This window comes from Psammomys obesus, unplaced genomic scaffold (genome assembly GCF_907164565.1).
Source record: "Psammomys obesus unplaced genomic scaffold, mPsaObe1.curated_primary_1811, whole genome shotgun sequence".
NCBI classification, from domain to species: Eukaryota; Metazoa; Chordata; class Mammalia; order Rodentia; family Muridae; genus Psammomys; species Psammomys obesus.
This window is the reverse complement of record NW_026592118.1, coordinates 15,640,973-15,664,374: the sequence shown is the minus strand read 5'-3', so window position 1 is coordinate 15,664,374 and position 23,402 is coordinate 15,640,973. Positions and strand designations below refer to the sequence as shown.

Here is a 23,402-nt window from a genome sequence, read left to right as displayed (position 1 = left end):
TAGTGTCTGGATGATGGAAGATAGAGCAAGATGAGCTGATAAGACCTTCCCCTAGGTCTTATCCCAAACATATCAAAGACATGTTTGGGAGCGAGAAAATGACAGGGGCTAGAGCCAGGGCCAGGGAGGAGGAATCTGCGGCTATGTATTCATTTCCATCTTCTTTGGCATGCTTACTAAAAGTCATGAAACCCACCAAAATAAGCCTAACATAGTCTTTGCTGGGACCCAGTATTTTTTGACTCATATACATATGCATGAAACATAAACACGACCCATTTTTATGTAACCATTAAAAAGTTTCCATTTGCCAGAAGCTCCATCCCTGAGCATAGATCCACAAGATTAATGATAGCATTGTGCAGAGAGGGTAAATGTCTTTGCCAATGTTTAATGTAGTTTGCTTCCTCCATATCCCACCCCAAATGCACACAAAGTATGCCTGTGCTCTGCCCCCTGGCTCTCCAGTGTGAGTTGTCTGGACCTACATAAACAACAGGAGAATAAACTCTCATACTCACTGTGAGAGACGAGCAGTCAGAGACGTTCAACTCTTGTAAGTTTTTACAGTGGCCTAAATCAAACAAGGCAGACATCACTAAACAGCACACTGCAAACATTTGGCTTTTCCATTCTACATTCAATGCAACGTTTTCATTAAAAAGTAAATAGAAACCTTGGCAAGAAATGTATTCTAAGTTACGTGGGTTCTTCTGCTCAGGCAAATGATTTCTTTGGCTTAGAAATCCACATATGCACGTGTTTATTATTGTTTGCAGAGGACAGGAAAAAGATGGAAATTAAAAGAAAAAAACCTATTTTGATCTTTAAAAATACTATATCCATAGGGGTTTTAGCTTGAAAGTACTAGAAGAGAACAAAATTGTTTTGTTTGTTTGGTTTTGGTTTTTTATTTACTTGGTTTTTTTTTTTTTTTGGTACATAGCTTTTTAATTCCTGTGCATATGTGCTTAATGTACATGAATACAGATGTAGACAGCCATGCATGTGAATGACAAAGGTTGATAGCCCGTGTCTTCTGACATTATTTTTTTGAGTCTCTCACTGAACTTGGAGATCACTGATTCAACAAGACTAGGTATCCAGGGGCCTCAAGGCTCTTCCCTTCTCTGCCTCCCCCAGACTGGAATTACAGACACATATCACCATACTCAGCTCCTTATGTTTGTGTGATAAGCAGTCCACTGCCTCACTGACCAAGCCATCTCCCTAGACCCATGTTTTAGTTTTAGTTTTAAAATATTTTATTATATCTATTTTTCACATATAAAGAATTGAGAGGATTATAGCATGAATACCTATATCTCTGTCATCTAGATTATAATCTGTATTTTATCCTCGTTTTATAATATGCCTACTGTTCCTACACTCTGCATTATTTTTGATGCATTTCTAAACGTATTGCAGATACCAACACAGTTCTCCTCCAATAGTTAACATGCCTAATACGTGAAACAAACTGTCTGTTATGACCTTTTTGTTTTGTTTTGTTTTTGACACAGGGTTTCTCGGCATAGCCCTGGCTGTCCTGTAACTCGCTCTGTAGACCAGGCTGGCCTTGAACTCAGAAATCCACCTGCTTTTGCCTCTGGAGGGCTGGGATTACATACAAACTACAATAAATTACAGAAATGTGGAGGTTAAGAAAGGCCCACATGCCTTAATAGCTCTCAGAATACAGGCCATCACATGGCTCAGGGAAGAGGAGAGAGAGGCACACAGAGAGATGCTTAGGCTTGAGGAAGGGCCACACCACTGGTGCCTGTGAAGACTGCTTGAGGGAAGCAGTAGGAAGGCATTCTAGCTGGATGGGGCCATGAAACAGGAAAGCTGCAAGGAAGGATGACCCTGGCTCTCAAACTAGGATGAATCCCATCTAAATGAAGCACATCTGCCACCATACAACCAACACTAACACCAGGCACATTTGTCCCTTTTAAATCTACTTTGGATATTTCTTCCTTTGCCAGGAGTGGCCTCAGTCCTAAGTGATACATACAGATAGGAAATATTTCTGGAATATCTTTACAAAAGGAAAAACCACAATCCTCATTCAGAAAGTCAAACGGTATAGACATCAGAAGAGGGAGGAAACAGGGAACAAGTCAAGAGCCTACCACAGAGGGCCTCTGAAAGAGTCTACCCAGCAGGGTATCAAAGCAGATGCTGAGACTCATAGCCAAACTTTGGGCAGAGTGCAGGGAATCTTACGAAAGAAGGGGGAGATAAAAAGACCCGGAAGGGACAGGAGCTCCACAAGGAGACCAACTGAATAAAAAAATATGGGCCCAGGGGTCTTTGCACAGACTGATACTCCAACCAAGTACCATTCATGGAGATAACCTAGAACCCCTGCACAGATGTAGCCCATAGCAGTTCAGTGTCCAAGTGGGTTCCATAGTAATGGGAACAGGGACTGTCTCTGACATGAACTCAGTGGCTGGATCTTTGATCACCTCCCCCTGAGGGTGGTACAGCCTTACCAGGCCACAGAGAAAAACAATGCAGCCAGTCCTGATGAGACCTGATAGGCTAGGGTCAGATGGAAGGGGAAGAGCACCTCCCCTATCAGTGGACTCGGGGAGGGGCAGGGGAGGAGAAAAGGGAGGGCGGGATTGGGAGGGGATGAGGGAGGGGGCCACAGCTGGGATACAATGTGAATAAACTGTAATAAATTAAAAAAAAATAAAATAAAAAAAGAAAGAAAAACCAAAAGGAAAAACTGTTCAGGAAGCATGCAGGTCTGGGAAGTTCAGCTGGGAAAGCGCTTGCCTAGCACAGTACATTGGAAGCATTTGGTTCCCGGCATGTGAGCAGGATGGCACATGCCTGCACCTCAGCACTCCGGGGGTGGTGGAAGAAGGGGCAGACGTGCAGGTTATCCTTGGCTACATGGTCATCCTTGGCTACATGGTTATCCTGTCTCAAAAGGAAAAAAAAAACAAAAGTGCATGTCATAGTAATCACCAGCAGAGTCTGAAAATAATATTAGTTTATTGTGATAAATCTTTAGGATAGGACAGCAACATGAGAGTAAGTGTTACATTTAAAATACATCTATTTGTCATGGAGACACAGGAGCAGTAAGATAGACAAAAATCCTTGGGGAATCTGATTTCTAGTTAAGGAAACCGGACGGAACAGTACACAAATGAAGAAAAATGCTTGCTTAGACAGAGGCTCATGAACACTCTGGGGGTGGGGTGGTATGAGATAAGAAAGGCAGACTGAAGGGCTTGGGATGGTGGTCACAGAGAGGCCCTTACTCTCATGGTGACGTTTGAAGCCAGACCTGTGAAGGGGTGGCTGGGACAACGATGCGTGTTCTGAGCATTTCCGGGTCCACATTCAGCATGAGCCGTTGAATGGAAAACAGGGACATGGCCACCGCTACGTACGGTTGAGGAGGAGGGCTTCATTGAAAGAGAGAGTGCAGCTGGAGACATGGCCTGCAGAATAGACCAAGCCATGAGAGGATGGTGGCTGAGGTGAGATCGAGAACTGAGGACCTAGAGAGAAGCCAGGAGGCCAGAGAGAGAGCCAAGAGAGCTTGTTGTCAAAATGGCCTAGCTTATACCTATACAAGAAGCTGAAGGAAGGGCAGCGAAGCTCGGGAGCCCGGGTAGGAGCCTGTGATGAGAAGTGCTGACAGGAGCCAGGACTCTGTAGCAGGTGCTTGTCATGATGAGACAGCCTGACAGCCAGGGGCCAGCATGATCTGTTAATGGGCATCTCTGTTAGTCATCTGCCCAGGGTTTCTTTGGGACCTGACAGTGGTGACTAGAAGAGAGTGAAAGAAAGAAAAACGTAAGTCCTGGAAGATCACGTCTGCACAGTTGTGCATCTCAGGGCCGGCGGGAGAATACCTTGAAATTCTTAAATCCACAGGATGCGGGAACGTTCTGCCCGTCTAAACTAGAAGGCTCAGTCAACATGAAATACATGTGCTGTTACCGTCATGCATTGCTCAAGGTGGCCCTTAACCGTTGGCTTTGTTTTGCTTCCTTCCTCCTGTCCCACCTAGGGCTCCGTACACCCCAGCTGGGCCTGGCTCCTCCTGACCTGTGTTGGGGAAGGCTACCCACACTTGGCTTTCGAAGGAATCTTTCCCCCCACCCCCCACCCCCGTTCGGTCCGCCCGCCGTGGGCCAGCTGCACGCCAGAATGCGCATCGTGGCCGTCCTGCTGCTGTTCTGCTTCTGCGGAGCTGCCGAGCCGGGCAAGGCCAGCCCGGGCGCTCTGAGAAGCCAAGCCAATCCCAGCCGCAGCCGCGGCCGCAGCCGGGCAGGCGGCGGCAGGAGGGGCTCCGGCCCGGTCAAACGCTACGCCCCGGGCCTGCCCTGTGACGTGTACACGTATCTCCACGAGAAATACCTCGACTGCCAAGAAAGGAAACTCGTCTACGTGCTACCCGACTGGCCTCACGATCTGCTGCACATGCTGCTGGCCAGAAACAAAATCCGCGTGTTGAAGGACAACGCGTTTTCTAGGTTCAAGAGGCTGAAGAGCCTGGACCTGCAACAGAACGAGATCTCCAAAATCGAGAGCGAGGCGTTCTTCGGTTTGAACAAGCTTACCACCCTCTTGCTGCAGCACAACCAGCTCAAGGTGCTGACGGAGGAGGTGTTCATTTACACGCCTCTCCTGAGCTACCTGCGCCTCTACGACAACCCCTGGCTCTGCACCTGTGAGTTGGAAACGCTCGTGTCGATGCTGCAGATCCCACGGAACCGGAATCTGGGCAACTATGCCAAGTGTGCAAGCCCACCGGCGCTGAGAAACAAAAAATTGCTGCAGCTGAAGCCTGACGAGTTGTGTGATGAAGGGGAAGTGGAGCAACAGGACCCCAGACCCCAGGTATCAGGGAGACCTCCCGTCATCAGGCCGGAAGCTGACTCCACTCTGTGCCACAATTACGTGTTTCCCATACAAACGCTGGACTGCAAGAGGAAAGGTGTGTGAGTTTCTCCCTTTTTTGGTTTCCGCTGGCTGTTAGGAAAGGTCCCTGGTTTTATGCCCCTCCCTACACCCCATGGTGCCTGGAGAAGTCTGTCATGCAGCATTCTCCAACAGCAGTGGAATCTATGGGGTCCAGTTGGTAACTAGGGAGCTGTAGAAGAGGACATATTGTAGCTAAGTTGGTAAAGTGCCTGGCCAGCGTGTGCCAAGCCCTGGGTTCAATCCCTACGCCCACATGAACTGGGCAGGCTGGCACACCCCTGTAAGCCCAGCGTTGGAGACCTGGAGATAAGGGGATCTGAAGGTCAAGATCCTCCTTGAGCACATACATGTCGCCTGGGCTACATGTGCACCGCTTCAAAACACACACGCTCCTTAAATAGTCACACACGAAAACAAAACAAGGCATAAGCAATTGAAAACAAGGTCAAGGCCATCCTCAGTTACCTGGGAGGCTGGAGACCAGCCGGGGCTTCAGCACACCCTGTTCCAAAGTCAGGGGTCCGTGCCAGAGAGATGGGTGAAGAGCACAGACTGCTTTTCAGGGGACCCGACATCCAGTTCCCAGCACCCACATCAAGTGGCTCACAACCACCCATAACCGTGACTCCAGGGGAATCCACGTGGGTCATACACGCACATGGTGAAGAATTAAAAATTTCCATAAAGAGAAAAGAGCAGGGGCAGCCATGGGAGCTGATTCATTTGTTCAGGGAAAGCGATAGCCGTGAGGAATTCCTTTAATCTGAATCTAATTGATCTTGGATACTAGTGCGGGTGCCCTCTGTACAATCTGACTCACACCAACTAAGAAAAGCACAAGCATCTGTGCGGAGACACCCTCCAGAGCAAAACAGGTGTAGCCCAGCCAGGGAGTGAGCACTGACGTGGAGACCCAGCGCTGTGCGGATGAAGTCTGTGGACTGGCTCGTCCTGAGGTTTTCGCGGTCACTGATAGAACCAGACATCTTATTTCTTCCCAGGCTATCCAGAGTGCACAAAATCCGAGTCATTTTAAAGTATTTAAGCGAAGACTCGGGAAGTCTTTCTAGACTGCCACCTCCTGTCTGTGAGTCAGGGATAGGCTCTGCATCCTCCACCGGTCTTGCAAAGTGCTGGGCAAGATCTGCACGTCAGATAAGGTCATGAACTAAGAACACATATGGGAGGCTTCAGGAATGCTTATGAGGTGCTAGCGAAGACTGATACTGTCCAGGAGACATCCAAGAGCTGCCCGTGTCTTCATGCCAACAAGCCATGGAACAATGCTGACGTGTCTCACTTTCAGCATGCTTTAATAATAATTTATTTGTAGTAATAAGTTACAGCCAGGTGGCACTGCATTGGAGTCGGTTGGAGCATGTGGAAATGGGTTTCCACCCATCTTAGAAGTTTTTTGTTTGTCTTTTGTTCTTGTTTGTTGGGGGGAGGGGACAAAAGATCAAAGCCGGCTGACGGGATCCCAGCAGATCCTTTCCAGAGGGCTAAAAGCGGGAAAGTGTCAATGTTAGAGTACACAGCTGCATCCAAGAGCAAGCTCTTTCGCTTTCGGCCAATGCCACCTTCCCCTTGACTCTGAAGTGGTGTGTGGTCAGACCACTCTGAGCCAGTAGCTGGCATGGAGAGATTTGCTCACAGTAAACGGTACAGCATGGTACAGCGGTGATGGTAACCGGGACTGGCCAGGCAAGGCCGTGCTCACTAGTTGAAAACCGACCAGGTGCCAGGTACCCTCCTAGGCGCTCAAGCTGTCAATTTCCAGGCGGTGGTGCCCCCATCTAAAGATTGAGAAAGACGAAATTCAGGAAGTCCCATCAGTCTACCGGGTCCTCCTGGTTAAACAAAAGAGCAGAGATGGGAGCCTTGATCAACCCAAGCCGGCGCTTGCAATCTTCCAGAATTAACGTGCCCGTTAGCAAACAAGCTAATACCACACAAGAAAGCACTGGAGAATTCTAGAAGACTCAGCAGGTGTGGTTTTTGCCTCAGCAAGGTTGGATGGAATGTCCTTGATAGCTTTACAATGCGTACTTAGGACCTGTGCTGCAAAGGATGTTTTCTAAGCTTTCTAGTACATTGCTTAGATTACAGATTGGACCTTGAGCTAGAATACTTCCTGTTACTGAGGTTCTGTCCTCAAGCTCAGTCAAATCTGCATTTGCTGCACAGGGTGTCAAAGAGTCAAGCGAGTAGGGTTGAGCTCACCAGTGAGCCGAGAAAAATCCCATCCACATTAAAAAAAAAAAAAAATGTAGGACTTCTACGGCAAGGCTACACGGTGCTCTAAGAGGTGAGAGTTGGGCTGGGTGTGGCAGTGCACACTTTGATCCCAGCATTCTGGAGGGAGAGGCAGGTGGTTCGAGGCCATCCTGGTCCACATAGGAGGTTCCAAGACAGACAGCTAGATAGAGACACCCCGTCTCAGAGAAAGAGAGAAGAGATAAAGACAACATGTTCCCTTTTTCACTTGCTTCTTCCTCTTGGGTCACCCCGTCTACCACCCACACCCATGAACACAGTTCTTATTTTGTCTTTTTTTTCCCATAAAGCATTTCTCTTTTTCTCTTGGCAAACACTGACTATAAACCATATTTTCCTGCTTTCTCTTTGTAACTTATTGTTGCCTAAATATAATATAAAAATACCTCCAAAATTAATCCTTTCTGCTGCAAAATTGCAGGGGGAACAAAGTTTCATGATATAAATTTAGTTTATATAACACTGAGTCATACATTATAGGACGAGTTGTCCTATAATTGCTAGTGACTATGTTCAGAGCCTATATTTTCAATTTCAATAGCAGTAACTATCTAACACAGTAGCATATCAATTAAAATATCACTACGGTGATATTCATGAATATATTTAGTGACCAGATCAGAGTAACTGATCTCATCACCATAGACATGTATCATTTGTGTTGAAAACATTCACTATTCTCTTTGCTGGCTACTTGAGACATACAATTGTTGTCAAACATGCTTATGCTATTATGATCTAGCACATTAGAGCAATTTTTCATCCCTGTATTTGCTGATTATTCTCTCTCCATCCCCAACCCCAGGCACAGTCTCTAACTCTAGACTATAAAATGAAGGTTAATTAGGTCTTTTCATAATTTAGTGTGAATGCCTTTCACTGTAGTTTATATAAATCTATCAATTCTATTCATTTTTTATTTTTTGTCTTATTATAAATTCCTATTTCAAGTCGCATTCCTATAAGGAAAAGTCTATTAAACCTATTATTAAACATTTTTTTTTTTTTTTTAGTGTCCAGCATTGGGCACTGGGTGGTAATACTTAAGCTGCCTTTCTTTGTTCCTTCAAAGCAGTAACTTAAGTGATTTTTAACAACAGAAACACATAGTAGCTGAAAATCATGGCTAGAATTCAAATGACAACCTTAATTCTAATTTCTTTATTTTGTTCTATAAATGGCTAACAAATCTCAAATACTAAAATAGCAAATGCTCAGTAATGTTCATCTCTAGGTCTCAATGCTTTTGATGACTGTACTATAGATGTTACACAAAATATGGAATCTCCAGAAACGCAGAGCATGCCATCAAGGGGGTAACTAGCAGTGACATCAGTGATCAGGAGTCACTGTCTACCTGCCTATGGTCATTCCTTACAGGCCTAAAGTAGTGCTGCCATAATTGTCAGGATGACTGTCATGGCACAAATGACAAAGGTGGCCGTGAAGAAGCTGTCCTTAGGGGTCACATGGACAGTAATAATTCACTGTTCAAGGCTCAGGCCACCATGCAATGCTCTGTCTTCCTTCAAGACTGGCCATATCTACTATACCAGATTTTACTCATGCCTTTCATGCGATTTTGAGTCCTCTCCCTGAGCTCTGTACAAGAATACCACAGAGCCAATGCAAGCAGGGAACCTGCAGTATGGATTCTTCCGATGAGGGAACTCAGCCTTTCCCAAGAGACCAGCAATGACTCAGATGGTGTGTGCAGGGAACTGACTTGTGCCAATTCAACCACATAGACCTCAAAGATCACTATTTTTGCCTTAAACATCTGACAGCAAGAAAAGAAGAATAGTTTTATTCATGGAGCAACTGGCACTTTGCCAACGACACTCAGCCTTTCAAAGGGAATAAGTGTGGGATTAGTTGAAAGGCACATTTATGCCATATTGAGGTGACTGGATTTGCCAAGAACACATGAAACCATGAGTTCTAAAGCTACTTTTAGCTTCACATTTACCAGAAGAATTTACCAAATTTTACTTTGATGGCTGGGGGAAAAATTATATAGGTAAATTGGCTCCAGCTGCTTTTGAAGTTAGGGCCACAAAATTGCCCCTGACTTCAATAATAATTCAGAAACTTTAATTTCTTTAATTTCTAATATACAACCTTATGTATGTCTCTTTAACTGCTACCAAGTCCTCAAATTAGTTCTGAGGTCTCTGACAACCAAGAGCCTACTAAGTGGGGAAAATGCTGTAGAGAAAATGTCTCAATTTCCTCTTCATAGGGGGTTCAGTTGGAGAAGGAGCAGAGCTCGTAAGAGCTGGCAGTAGACAGAGCATCTATTGAGGGGTTTGTCAAGAACGTGGCCCACGATTGCAAACCCAGCACTCAGAGGTGGAAGCAGGGGCATCAGTGGTCCAAGGCCTTCCTTGGTCAGGCGACACAGCAAGTTCAAAGCCAGACCCTATCTCAAGCCTTCTCCCTCCCCCCATCGCAAAAGTTTTTTGATTAGTGGTAAGTGTGAATATGAATGCCATATGGCACCCGGTCTAGACATGAGGACATTGATGAAGGCTCACTTTGACTTGAGCACATGGGGACTGGTCCAGTCTCCATCAGAGGCACACTGTTTGCATCAAATTTGTAATTCTTGTTCAGGCTCAAGGCAAAAGAAAGAGCTGCTTTTCCTCATCACTACAACCAATGAGATTTTCCTGTTTGTTTCTAGGTCATGCTAGGAAAACTCTTGGTTTGAGTTTCCTGCTACTTGTGGATGCTATTTTTATCCAGAAGTTTGCTGACAACTCCAGAGCTGATTCCACAACGCATATTCTCTTTCTAACACCCACAAGCCCATTGCCTAAGCTAGGATTTGAGGTATCCTTATAAACATCTCTTGTACCCGTTGATTTATGGCTAACCCACTTTCCGCTCATTTTACAGTGGTTCTGCTCTCATCTAGCCTCCAGTCCGGCCCAGGAGATATAGGCTCAGTAGGCAAGTTTTGGTCGACAGGCTTTCTAGAACTGAGGAGGTGCTGGCTCTGGTCACGAGGACACCGGCTTTGGTTTACTGTCTCCACCTCATTATCTCTTTCTCACCCACAGATGTGTGTGATAAGTGGGGGTTCAAGGCAGGTGGACAGCATATGGAACACAGGCTAACACAGAGAGACAACACAGCAATAGGCACTAGGCTAGCCTGTTTAAATTCCACTTAAGTTGTGACCGTGTAACTGTGGGCAAATGATCTAACTTCTTTGTGCCCTGATTTTCACATCTGTAAAATGAGGGTAATATTGGGACTTACACCGCGCTCCTCATTTAACTTTCTTAGGAGTACTTAGATCAGGAACATACAGATAGTGAGAGCCAAACAAGAAGGGGAAAGGAATGCGAGGAAGTTAGAGTTGAGGGGGTGTGCTATGATTCTAGGGAGGAACTGCCAGTACCAGCCCATTAACGAGCAGGATTGGGACACGGTTAGGAAAGTGCCTGCCATGAAAGCATGAGGTCCCGAGTTCAGTCCTCAGCAGCCACAGGAGAAGCTGGCACATGCCTATAATCCCTGTTCTAGGGAAGCAGAAACAGCAGACCCCAGTGGCTCACTGGCCAGGCAGCCAGACTCGTCAGGGAGCCCAGGTCCTAGTCAGAGACCCTGTCTCAAAACAAAAGCTATGGACACCTCCTGAGGAAGAGCAGCTGAGGTTGACTTCTGGCCTTCCCAGGCATGCAGGTGTACATCCGGAAGATTTGATTTACTGATTCCACCCTTCAAAGGCTTTTCTTCCCCAACCAGAGGAATGTACACATACATACGCACACATACACACATGCACAAACACACACATGCACACACATTCACACACGCACACAAAAGATGTGCACTCTGGGCCATTAAGAGAAAAGCAAAACTAAGCCCAAGTCACTATGATCCTGGGGCTAAGAAATCAGAAATGCCAGAGTTGTTATTTTTAATTAATACTTCAATGGAATCGTTCACAGTTCAACTATTCTGTACCAAAAAATGGCAGTGTGGGTAAGCGAACACCTCCTTTCATAAACGTGTTTTATAGTTCCTGGGTCTAAGAATGTCTGCTTCCTCAGAAAGCCTGTGGGCCACCCTCTTCTGCAGCTGTCAGTCAGTCTGGCCATCTTATTGTTGCTTCTGAGAAGTCTGCTTGCCTCCACAGGCTACAGTTGCCCTCTGAAACTAATCCAGACCTCTTTGGTCTTGCTACAGACTAAAGAGCAGGTCTCATGGTAAAACATAATGTAGGTGTGATTAACAGCGTTTGAAAAGCGTGATTTAAAGATAGAAAGCAGACAGTAGAAGCTAGAATGAGGTGAGCCTTGGTTTCCGATCGCCTCTGAGGAAATAACCCTGGCTCCTCTCGTCATGCTGCTGTTCCTAGTTCAGCTCTTTCCAGGAGCCTGGTTACTGTGGGGGAGTGGCGGAGTAAACCCCATCAGAAGAAGGTGGGAATGAAGTGGGTGAAAAGAAAGTCGGGTTAGCAAGTCAAGCATGAAGTTTAGCACCTAAGGAGAGCAGAAATAAGATGCAGTGTCCTCCTTTATCTGAATTATTCCCCCACCCCAGTTTTGTTTTCACTTTACCTATGATCATCCAGGAACTTAAAATATTAAGTAGAAATTTCTGGAAATAAACCACTTGTAAGGATCTAGTGGCTTATTAAAGCAAACTTACAGTTGTTCTATTTTCCTGTGTGATATCCCTCACTGCACCTACTTCACAAGGAAAACGTTGCCACAGGCACATGTGTTTAACACTTGGTGCCGTCTGTGGTTGCAGGCCTGCACTGGGGGCCTTGGAGTGTTTCTCCTGAGGACAGCAGGGCCGTTGCCGTGGTTTGAGAGCTCAGGAAGGTCAGGTGTGTGGTGTTAATGAGAGTGGAGCCTGGGATCCTTTGTTGGCTGAGGAAGCTTTAAAATGACGGACAATGTGACTCTGTAACCGAAAGGTAACTGACAGTGGAGACAGTGACAGCTCCTTAGGAGAGAAAGAACAAGAGGGAGACAGCAGCTTAGCCGATAGCCGCCCCACCCCCCCCACCCCCACCAAAAGCAAGGAGAGAGTTTATTTTAGCCTGCGCCTCCAGATGGTAGTCCATAATCAAGGGAAACCAACCTGGGGTAGCAGCAGAAGCGCAGACCACGGAGGAATGCTGCTTATTGGCTTGCTCAGTTTGCTTCTTCGAGCAACCCCGCCGACCCACCGGCCCAGGAGTGACACCACCCAGTGTGTTGGGCCCTTCCACATCAGCCATTAGCCAGGAAAACAGGCCTCCGACGTGCATACAGAGCCCTCCGATGGGAGCAATTCCTCCCTAAGGCCCCTCTTCCCAGGTGGCTCTCGTTCGTTCAGTTAGCTTCACTGGTAATGAACCCCTGCACACTCCTCTCTCTCCACCTGGTCATATTCCGTAGCCCTCTGCTGCCCTGGAGCTTGCCGTGCCTCCTACATGGCCCTCAAGCTTGCAGCAATCTTCCTGCCCTCACCCCTCACATGCGCTACCAGGCCCAGCCTTTGGAAAGGTTTCCTGACGGGCCCTTTGTGTCGCGGCCAAGATGGAGTCCCTTTGCTTCCCAAGTGACCTGCAGGGTCCACCTCTTCAGCTCCAGGTGCTGCGGCTGGGGAGTTTCTCTGGCCCCTCCCTTTAGGCATAACCATGGTCCTCGCCCCATCCTCCCCCAACCCCCCCCCATACTAAGCTGTTCTGCAGCCTCACAGGTCTAATGGAAAAAGGGAGCCAGAAAACTGTAACCTAAACACTATTCATTTTTCCAGAGCTGAAGAAAGTCCCAAGTAACATCCCTCCAGACACTGTCAAGCTTGACTTGTCCTGCAACAAAATCAGCCAGCTCCGACCCAAGGAATTTGAAGATGTTCATGAACTAAAGAAGCTAAACCTGAGTAGCAACGGCATTCAGTTCATAGACCCCGGTAAGTGGCAGTGCAGGGTCCTTCTGGCGGGCAGGCAGCAGCTGTGCTGTGAGCGCCTACAGTAAACACCGCCTGAAGGGGGAGCTCGGAGAGATGGCTCAGATGGCTTAAGAGCACTGGCTGTGCTTCCAGAGGTCCTGAGTTCGATTCCCAGGACCTCTGTGAGCAACCGCATGGTAGCTCACAACCATCTAGAATGTGAACTGATGCCCTCTTCTGGCGTGGAGGTGTACCTGCAGATAGAGCACTCATATACATAAAATAAATGAAATAAGGACCGCATAATTTAAAAAAACAACTAAGTTCGAAGAGTACGAATTTTAATTAAGCACGATGGTTAAAGGAGGACTTGTTTAACACTCAGAAGTGTGTGCCAGGGTGCAGTCCTATCCAGTCATCCCTTGGTGAGTCAGGGTGTCTGTTCCAGGAACCCTCTCAGGCACCAAAGTCCCTCTGTAAGATGATATACATTCCCTCTTTATATCTCAATGAATATACTATTGAGAATACTTAACATAACAAAAAGGCCATCTAAACTGTTGCTCTGCTCCACTGTGTAAGGAATAACAGGAAAAGGCATTCTAGTGGAGTCCACTACGTATTCACAACAGATGCCATTTCTCCAGCTATTTCTAACCTGTGGCTAGTTGAATCTGCGGGTATAAAACACGACAGACGCAGGACACTGACTGCAGGTACTTGAGTCGGCCCAGATAACGAGGGCATCTGCAAGCTAGTAATGTCCACATGGTGGGAAAGGATGGGCCTCTGACAGTTAGCCCAGGCTGGCCCTCACCTTCTTACTCTCCTGCCCTGGCTTCGAGAGGGCTGTGTGTGTCACAGGTGTACACTATTGAAGGAGAACTGCAGAGTTTTAAAAGGAGAAACGTGGCCGAGGAGATGGCTGCTTTGGAAGAGTGGCCGCTGTGTGAGCACAAGGACCCCCGAGTCCAGCTCCCCAGCATCACAGAAAAGCTGGCTGCAGCGGCACACACGGACCCACCCCGGGGCTGAGGAGAGGAGGACAGAGCTCATTTGCCAACAACCTTTATTAGCCAAATAACTGTGTCTCAGGTTCAGTGAGAAACTGTTTCAAAAAGTAAGATAGAGACCGAGGGAGACATCTGGTGTTGGCCTTTACCTCCGGACACGTGCGTACACACGTGCACACGCCCACGTGAGCATGTGAGTGCATCATTCACACACATGAAAAAGTAATAAGACAAAGACAGGAATATGTGGCAAGGGGTCGTTAATATACTGAGCGTGTCAAGGTCTTAAAATGGAAATTCAGATTTGAGCATGGGGCGGGGGGGGGGGGGCATTCATTCAGCCTCAACTGTTCAGTATAAATTAACTGCAAAAGGCCAGGCTCCTCCATTCAGATGAGGCGTGCTCAAATCAGGGAGAGACATGCTAGCTATGCTCCTGGATCAAGACGGGTGCTCGGCTCTGCCCTTTGAGCCTCTGGTTTAAAAAAAAAAAAAAAAAAAAAAAGTGACTATAGAAAATTAAAGCAAACACTAGATCCTAAAAGAACTAAGCTGCTGATGTACTGACGAGGTTAACACACACGTGTACCTCTGTAGTGGAACTTGCCATCTAAAAAGCACAGGTGTAAAACAATCACTTATAAATATAATATTTATTATTATATGATAATGCACCATGGTGCTAGAAACATTTGAGCACAATCGCCTCTCCTATGTAAAATGCCAATTATAATTGTACAGCCTCAGTTAAAGGTGTTACAGCAGTGAACAGCCATGCTGTAACAATGGTGCAGCAGAACTACGGGGTATAAAGAGCACTCCCTCTCTCCCTCCCTGTTCCCTTTCTTCCCTCCCACTTTCCTGCCTTTCCTTTGTTTAATACAACACACGAGAAACATTTTCATTAGCAAGTATCTATTGAACCAAGTGCCAAGGACTTTTATTGGTTAAGCCCTTTAGAACAAAAGAAAATGGATCTTAGATCTTAAATAAGACAAAATTAACTAAACCAGGTTTTAAAGTAAAAGACCTACTATGTTTCAGAATCGCTGAGATGAAGCACTAACCAATGGCTTCCTTAAGAACGTAGGCTGCCTTAGTGGGTAAATGTGGGTAAATGCCAGACTGGAAAAGGCACGGGTGACCATCTCCTGGCACACAGGGCATCCGTGGGGAAAGGGAAAGATGCCACTGTATCAGGGGTTTCACTTTCTTCAGGAAACAAAACCAGCTCTCCCAGGGGCCCTAAATATACTTTAGTAGCTGTAGTTCTTAAGAGGACTATATATTTACACATGCTTTCTTAAAACATGACTTGTTTTAAGAAAAGCAAATTTGTGACAGCCCAGTTTTAGAATTTTAGCAGATGATCCACAAACTGCCAGGGTTTCAGAACTCTCATCACAAGGGTTGATCTGCCTCTGAACCCCCACTTGTCAACCCTTGCTTTGGCCCCAAATAGAAGGGTAGTCTGTTTGGGGTTTTGTCCGAGAAAAGATAACATGAAAATAATTAGTAGTATTTGAAATATGTGGTCAATCTTTATGTGTAGATTTCTTTGTCCTTGGAACATTGTCTTATTTTTGTCAAGTGTTATTTTTTTCTAATTACTCAGCATCCAACTAAATCAAATGCATATGAATTCAACGCTGATAACTACCATCACTTTCTAACCTCAACCAGATGTTTTTTTAAAAATGTCGGTAGAAATTATTTGGTTTGGGGACTGTACAAAAATAGACTCTCACCACCAGTGACACAAAACCGGGGAAGGTTATTTTTTCGGGCATTTTTGGAATTCACCAATACCTATGAAGATGCCACAGGTTTTCACGCTTTCCTGCCCTAAGGTCTTCCATTTGGCACATTTCCCTGGCTTATGTGCAACCCTCGCTCTACGAAACATCTTCCCAATGAAAAAATGTGTCTTTATTGGGACATGCAGAGCACTGGGTAAAAATCAAGTGTATCAACACCCCCTGCAGGCCTTCCCCAAGCTCCAGAAAAATGATATTTAAAGACTAACTTAAAACCGACTTTTTCAAACAAAATATCACACACTCGTCTTGTCTAATCAAGGAAAAGCTTTGTTTGAATAAAGGCATATTTCACAAGTTTTGCATTTCTTCAGAGGTTCGGTAGGGAGACACACTAAGAGACAAAACCTCCCGAGCCGGAAATCCTCTCCATAGAGGGAGTGAGGAAGAATGCGCTGTCCTTAGTGAATCAATGTCACGCCACAGTATGATACAAATCACAGGCAAGGACTGACACACGGCAAGTCAGGAAGCCACTCTGCTCCCTTGTAAGGACTCAGGTAGGTCCTCCCCGTCATACACACGTGTTCTCAATAAATCTACAGCTCGGCCTCAGGATGCCTTTTCTATCATGTAATTTACCTGGTAGTGGGGTGCCTATCTGGTTTAGTTTGGTGTCTTTTTGCGAACACTGCCACGTTTCTTCACAGGGAGTGGTTTGCAACTAGAAGCAAGGCCCTAGCAAAGTTAGCTCTCTTTCCACACGTCAGGACTGAGGTGCAGGGCGCCAGCTGTCACCCTGGGTGGGCTCTGTCCAGTCTAGGGGAGTCGCACATGCCCTGAAGAGGGTGCTGTGACAGGGAGAACGGAGCCTCACACTGAAATCCGTGCTTTGGCCTTGTGGGCCACCCTGCCCGGTTACAGTTCCCTTGCTCACTGGTTAACAAGCATCCTCTGTTCCTAGCTGCCTTCTTAGGGCTCACACATCTGGAGGAGCTCGATTTATCCAACAACAGCCTGCAGAACTTCGACTATGGCGTGCTGGAGGACTTGTATTTCCTGAAGCTGCTGTGGCTCAGGGAGAACCCCTGGAGGTGTGACTACAGCATCCACTACCTCTACTACTGGCTGAAGCATCACTACAATGTGCACTACAGCGGGCTGGAGTGCAAAACGCCCGAAGAATACAAAGGCTGGTCTGTGGGCAAGTACGTGCGGAGTTACTACGAGGAATGCCCCAAAGACAAGTTGCCCGCCTACCCCGAGACCTTTGACCAGGACGCAGAAGATGATGACTGGGAGAAGATACACAGAGATCACACAGCCAAGAAGCAGAGAGTAAGAATCACCATCGTGGGATAGGTAACGGTCTGGGGAGCCGGCCTAGCCACAGCTAGCGGCACAGCGCCATCCTGGTGTGGGGAAAACCAGAGGTTTACCTTTGGGGTCATGGTGATGCCTGTTTATACGGAGTTAGCGAAGCTTCCTTTGATTAGTCTGTAACTATTATCAGGTTGTGGCAACTTTAGTCATCTAGGGAAAGCTCTCGCCCGGCTTGTCTGCCCGCCTGGGGAGCAGACTCTAATGACGGGATTCCACAGTGGACTGGGCTGAGGCAGGAGGATCACGGTGCCAACCTGGGCTACATAGCCAGAAACAGTCTTAAAATCCACCCTGGTGACCTGAGGGAGCTGGCTCTTACCGACGGCATTAGAATTTCATAGTGTCTTGCATATGTTTTAATGGCTTTTTGAAATAAAACTTTTTTTAAAAAAAAGAACAAGGTTCATTATTACCTGTCTTTCTGTTAACTCCCTGTACGTTCTGAAAAAATGATCAGAATGGAAAGTCATAAAGAACTGTCATCCCTGTCTCCTGTCAGCCCTCTGCTGTTACTGATTGCTTAGGTCAACTTCAGCGTTAAGTAGGTTTGCCTTTTAGATTCCTGTCTGTTCCAGAGTAAGGCTCTGGTAACCTAATTCTCAGTCACGCCTCACTGGTGAAACAACCACACACCCTGTCACAATAAGCAGATAGAGACTATGAGACGTATTGTGAGCAGCCAGTCAGAAAGGCTGAGAAACCTGGGTACCTGATTCGAATCACGAGCCTGAAGCCCTATAACCACCACTGACTACAGAAACTGTTCATTTGTTTCCGTCTGTGTCCAGAAAGCCACTTGTCAAGGGTAAGGGGGCCCAAGTCCTTCTTCCAGAAGTAATAGGGCAAGGACCGTAAAACAAATCATAAAATTAGGATTCAGGGTCAGAACCTGGGGCGAAAAGGCAGAAAACAAGAGATAACATCAGACAATTGAAGGCAGGATGTGCATTCAGGGTGATTCCTGCAATCTTGGGTTTTAATTGAGATTACATCAGCTAGAAAATAAATAGCCAGCAAAAGATGGAAGGGGAGGAGAACCGCCCCTATCAGTGGACTTGGGGAGGAGCATGGGAGGGGAGGAGCATGGGAGAAGAGGGAGAGAGGGTGGGATTGGGAGGGGATGTGGGAGGGGCTACAGCGGGGATACAAAGTGAATAAACTGTAATAAATAAAAAATAAATTAAAAACGGGTTGTGCACAGAGAATATAATTCTGACTTAATGAACTTACATGCTCCACACACAAGGCAAACCACATGGAAAGAAACATGTATCCTTGTGAAATACTACTTCCAGAGCATTTTGTCCTACACACAACACTTTTTCACTTCTCTAGCAAGACATTTGGTATAAAGTATAGCAACTGGCTTCCTTAATTCTTGCAAAAAGCTGCCCAAGCTTGAAAGATGATATATAATAAATAGCACTGAGTACTTTATAAAGTGTCTTGATGCTGAGCACTGTACTAAAAGTTTCTCATATTCCACTTGTAATTTATGAGGTCCCTCTGAGGACCATAATGTTATCTACCTTTCAAAGATGAGGAAGCCACAGCTCGGGGATTGGGTAACTTAGCCAAAGCCACACAGCTGGCAGGTGATAGCGCCAGGACCCAGAACCATGCAAGCCTCTTCTGTTGTACAGGGAAACATGGTCCTTGCCTTTGACTCCCTAGATCAGAATACCCAAACCCAGATCCTCAAAAATTGACAGTCGTGAGGGGCATTAAGCCTTTGCCCTCAGGAACACCAATGAAACTAGCCAACAGGGAAGACATTTTAATATATACTAATATGTATAGGATTATTAAACCAAGATAATAGAAGCGAGAAAAATTGCCAGTAGTGCTGGTTTGGTTTAGGGCATTTGTGTGTACTGTGAGGGTCTGAACTCCTCACTGAACAACAAGAGGTTTAGGTATAGGAAATGCAAATCCCACATTACACACCAAGACAGCTGTTAGCTTTATATTGCTGCTTGAGAGAACTGCTCAAGATCATTGTCCACCGGCCTCCAGGTAGGGTAATAAGGATGAGAACCTGAAGTAGCCAAGACTTGGTGTTAGAATCCAGATGTTACCTCAGTGGCAGGCAGGAGGATTATCCCTGGCTGCAAAGGATTTAGGAGGGAAACAAATTCAGAGATTCAGAGAAAGGGTCCAAATTATTCCCTGCTTCAATTTCTTAGCAGCTAGCTAAGATTGTTATATCCAGCATCATCCCCTGGGATGTATTTGGAAATAGGCTCTGGAATACATTATAATAGAAATTAGTCTCGGCCATCCAAAAGCTAAGTGAGTTGGGATGCTGAGACTGATCAGAGCCTTAGCTGAAGTTATGTTATTGAAAGTGCAAGCTTTATTTGTCTCCAAGTGAGAGCTGCTTCTTGAAGGAAGCACAGACGATTTCTCTGTTACCACATTCTTACTTGACAGTTACTCCATAGCCTGACCTTGGACGTTTCTTTATGTTCAGTAGACAGCGCAGTTCGGAATCTATATAACACAAAGCTAATATATATACTATTATGTTACAAATGATAAATATATAAATAATATATAAATATATAAATAATATATAAACATTATATATTATTTGCTATATATACTAAACTAGTAAAAATATGATGATAATTCTGAGATGCACGTATTTGAAAAAGCATGCACATCATTGGGATAGAGTTGTGTTTTAAAAGTCTTTCTTCCAGACCGAAGAAACTTTAGTTTTCTAAAGTTAAATTTTTACTCCTAGTTGAAGCCTCCTAAGTACCAAGCCTGTAACTGGCCTAATGCCCAGTTACTTGGGAAAATAGTTAATATTATATAAATCCTTTATTTCATTCGCTAACAATTCCTTCCTCTGGAGTGTGGTCACTCTGGAAATTCATGTTTTATTTCAGGAAAGCTGAGATATTCTTCTGCTCTGACATACAGATGTAGTTCAGTAATGAGTCTACTTAACTGAATTCCATAAAAGCATCCCATCATCTACCTTTAAGATGTCTTAAGACACCACTTTACTGTGCATGTTCCTTGAGCTTTCATTTCTATGAGGATTACACTGCCGTGCCAGGCAGCCAAATGACCCAAAAGTTCCACCAAATTTATCTTCAAACTAAAATCAGAAAACCAGACCTCTGGCCAGAAATATACATAATTCTATACACACCAGTAGAAGACTGGAGAGGAAGAAGAAATACTTTTGTCTTTTAATGCATTCAAGGTTGCAAGAATTAAAATTGGTTTTACTAAGTCATTGATGATAAATTAAAAAATTACAATAATTGAGACACATATTAAATTTTGCTTCTTTAAAAAAATCAAGGTTTGGTCAGATTTGCCTACTTAATTATTGCTATGATAAAGATTTTTTACTAAGAATTACTGTACTTCAAAAATAAACAGGAAAATATAAGAAACTTAAAAAAAATGTTTGGGCTATCTTGGTCCCAAAACAAGCATAAACAGTTTCATATATTCTAGTCATCATAATTTGGCATAACTTGATGTAAGGAGCGCAGTCAATTTACCCACTGCATAGGAGAGAATTTGGCCCACAAACTTCCATTATCTGAGTATCTTTAGCCTCTACACAATCAGAACAATGTGGCTTATTTTCTTTCTATCCTAAACTGCTCAATGGTTCTGTCTTAACCACCAGGAAGCCTTTGTATGGAATTAAGTTTTAAAAATGAAGAGACGATTACAGCTGTACCTATGTTTAGATAGAAGACAAATAGATTTATAGACATTTATCGCTGAGCTCGCACAGTTTCTGAGTGGCAGGACCCTGGTGACTGCAGGCAGAGCCGAGTGAAGAGACCGTGCTGTGGACTCCGAAACGCCAGTGTCTGTGTTTTCCAGGTGAGAGAAGAACCCACAGGTGTTGGGAACAAGCGGTTCCAGCCTCTATCCAACTGGCTAGGCTATTCCCACCATCCTGAAGAAAGCTCCCAGGTTCCAAGGGCACACGATTACAGCCTCTGACTATCCAACTCCTGGAAGCAGGGAAACAGTCCCAGCTTTGGGTCCATGGCTCTACCTACCTACCTGAGGAGACTGACCAGACCTCAGGAGCATACGGGATCTCACTTCAAAGTAGTGGCACCCAGCCCACACAGTTTCAGGGCAGCTTGAGCTCAGAAATCACAGAGCGAGCAAGTGAGTGGCAGGGCTGCTGGCTCCAGGAGTTCCCTGGTGAAACGAAAGCTCCTGGGTTCCTAAGGAGACCTGCTTCTCCTCTAGTGCATTAAGGCTATACACCCCCACTGCCTGTGTGTCTAATCGGGACACAGCCACCTGAGGAGAACTTCAGGCTATTTCCTAAGATCTAGCCGCTAGTCCGCAACTACCTCCATAATCCCGAGGAGGGTTGTTCCAGGAACACCCAGCCTCCTCAGGGCTCTTCCTGCACCCTTTAGAAATCCAGAAGGGAACAGCCAGCCAACACCACAGACAAACAGAAGGCCAAAGGCCAACATAAGAACACAATCAACAAAATCCAGGGTAATAACTAGAACTCAGTTATCCCACTGCAAGCAGCCCTGGATACCCTAACACAACTGAAACACAAGAAAATGACCGTAAGTATATGCTTTTGAAGATGACTGAGGCATTTAAAGAGGAAACAAATAAATCTTTTAAAGAAGTACAGGAAAATAAAAGCAAACAGGTAGAGGGCTTTAAAGAGGAAATGAATAAATCACTTAAATAAACACAGGAAAATACAAACAGGTGAAGAAAATAAATAAAATGATTTAAGACCTAAAAATGAAAATAGAAACAATAAAGAAAACACAAACTGAGGAAATCCTGGAGATGGGAAATTTAGGGAAGAAAACAGGAACTACAGAGCATTACCAACAGAATACAAGAGATGGAGATGAGAATCTCAGGTGTGAAAGATACAATTGAAATTCATATATTTGTCAAAGAAAATGTTAAATCTAAAAACAAACAAACAAACAAACAAAAAAAACTCCTGACCAAAAACATCCAAGAAATCAAGGGTACTAGAAAAAGATGAAATCTAAGAATAATAGGAATAGAAGAAAGATAAGAGACCAAGCTTCAAAGCCCAGAAAATATTTTCAACAAAATCATAGAAGAAAATTTCTCCAACCTAAAGAAAGAGATGCCTATAAACATGCAAGAAGCCTACAGAACACCAAATAGATTAAACTAGAAAAGAAAATCCTCATGTCACATAATAAGCAAAACACTAAATGTACAGAGCAAAGAAAAAATTTTAAAAGCTGCAAGGGAAAAAGACCAAGTAACATATAAAGGAAAACCTTTCAGAATCACACCTGACTTCTCAACAGAAACTATGAATGCCAGATGGGCCTGGCAGATTTCATGCAGACACTAAGAGAACACAGATGTCAGTCCAGACTACTATACCCAACAAAACTTTCAATCACCACAGATGGAGAAAACAAGATATTTCAGGACAAAATCAGATTTAAACAATTCCTATGCATAAATCCTGCCCTATAGAAGATACTAGAAGGAAAACTGCAACCAAAGGAAGTAAACTAAAACAAACAAACAAAAACAACAGCAAAAACCAGGAAATAAATAATGCCACTGCAGCAAAACCAAAAGAAGAGAAACACACATACTACAACCACTAACATTAAAATAACAGGTGCTAGCTATCATTGATCACTAATATCTGTCAAAATCAGTGGACTTAATTCCCCAATAAAAAGACACAGGCTAACAGAATGGATTCATAAAAAGGACCCATCATTCTGCTGCATACAAGAAACATACCTTAGCAACAAAGATAGACATTTCCTCAGAGTAAAGGGCCGGAAAAAGGTTTTCCATGCAAATGGGCCCAAGAAGCAAGCGGGAGTGGCTATTCTAATATCTACTAAAATAGACTTTCAACCAAAATTAATCAAAAGAGATGAGGAAGGACACTTAATACTCATCAAAAGAAAAATACACCGAGATGACATCTCACTTCTGAACATCCATGCCCCAAATACAAGAGCACCCACATTTATAAAGTTTTAGCATTACTAAAGCTTAAATCACACATCAATCCCCACAAATTAATAGTGGGAGACTTGAACAACCCACTCGCACCAAAGGAAAGGTC

General features: G+C 44.9%; 2 protein-coding genes across 2 annotated transcripts in view; one reads left to right on the top strand and one right to left on the bottom strand.

Annotated features, from left to right (window-relative positions):
* Positions 1-23,402, bottom strand: part of Fbxl13 (F-box and leucine rich repeat protein 13) — a 197,424-nt gene that overhangs the window by 97,573 nt on the left and 76,449 nt on the right. Inside the window, exon 10 of the mRNA XM_055612592.1 lies at positions 522-574. Within this exon, the coding sequence (XP_055468567.1) occupies positions 522-574 (53 nt within the window). The remainder of the gene's footprint in view (positions 1-521; positions 575-23,402) is intronic.
* Positions 4,186-17,645, top strand: Lrrc17 (leucine rich repeat containing 17). The gene is made up of 3 exons (XM_055612593.1): positions 4,186-4,975; positions 13,006-13,161; positions 16,875-17,645. The coding sequence occupies exons 1-3, from the start codon at positions 4,186-4,188 to the stop codon at positions 17,270-17,272; spliced, it is 1,344 nt and encodes a 447-aa protein (XP_055468568.1). The 3' UTR covers positions 17,273-17,645.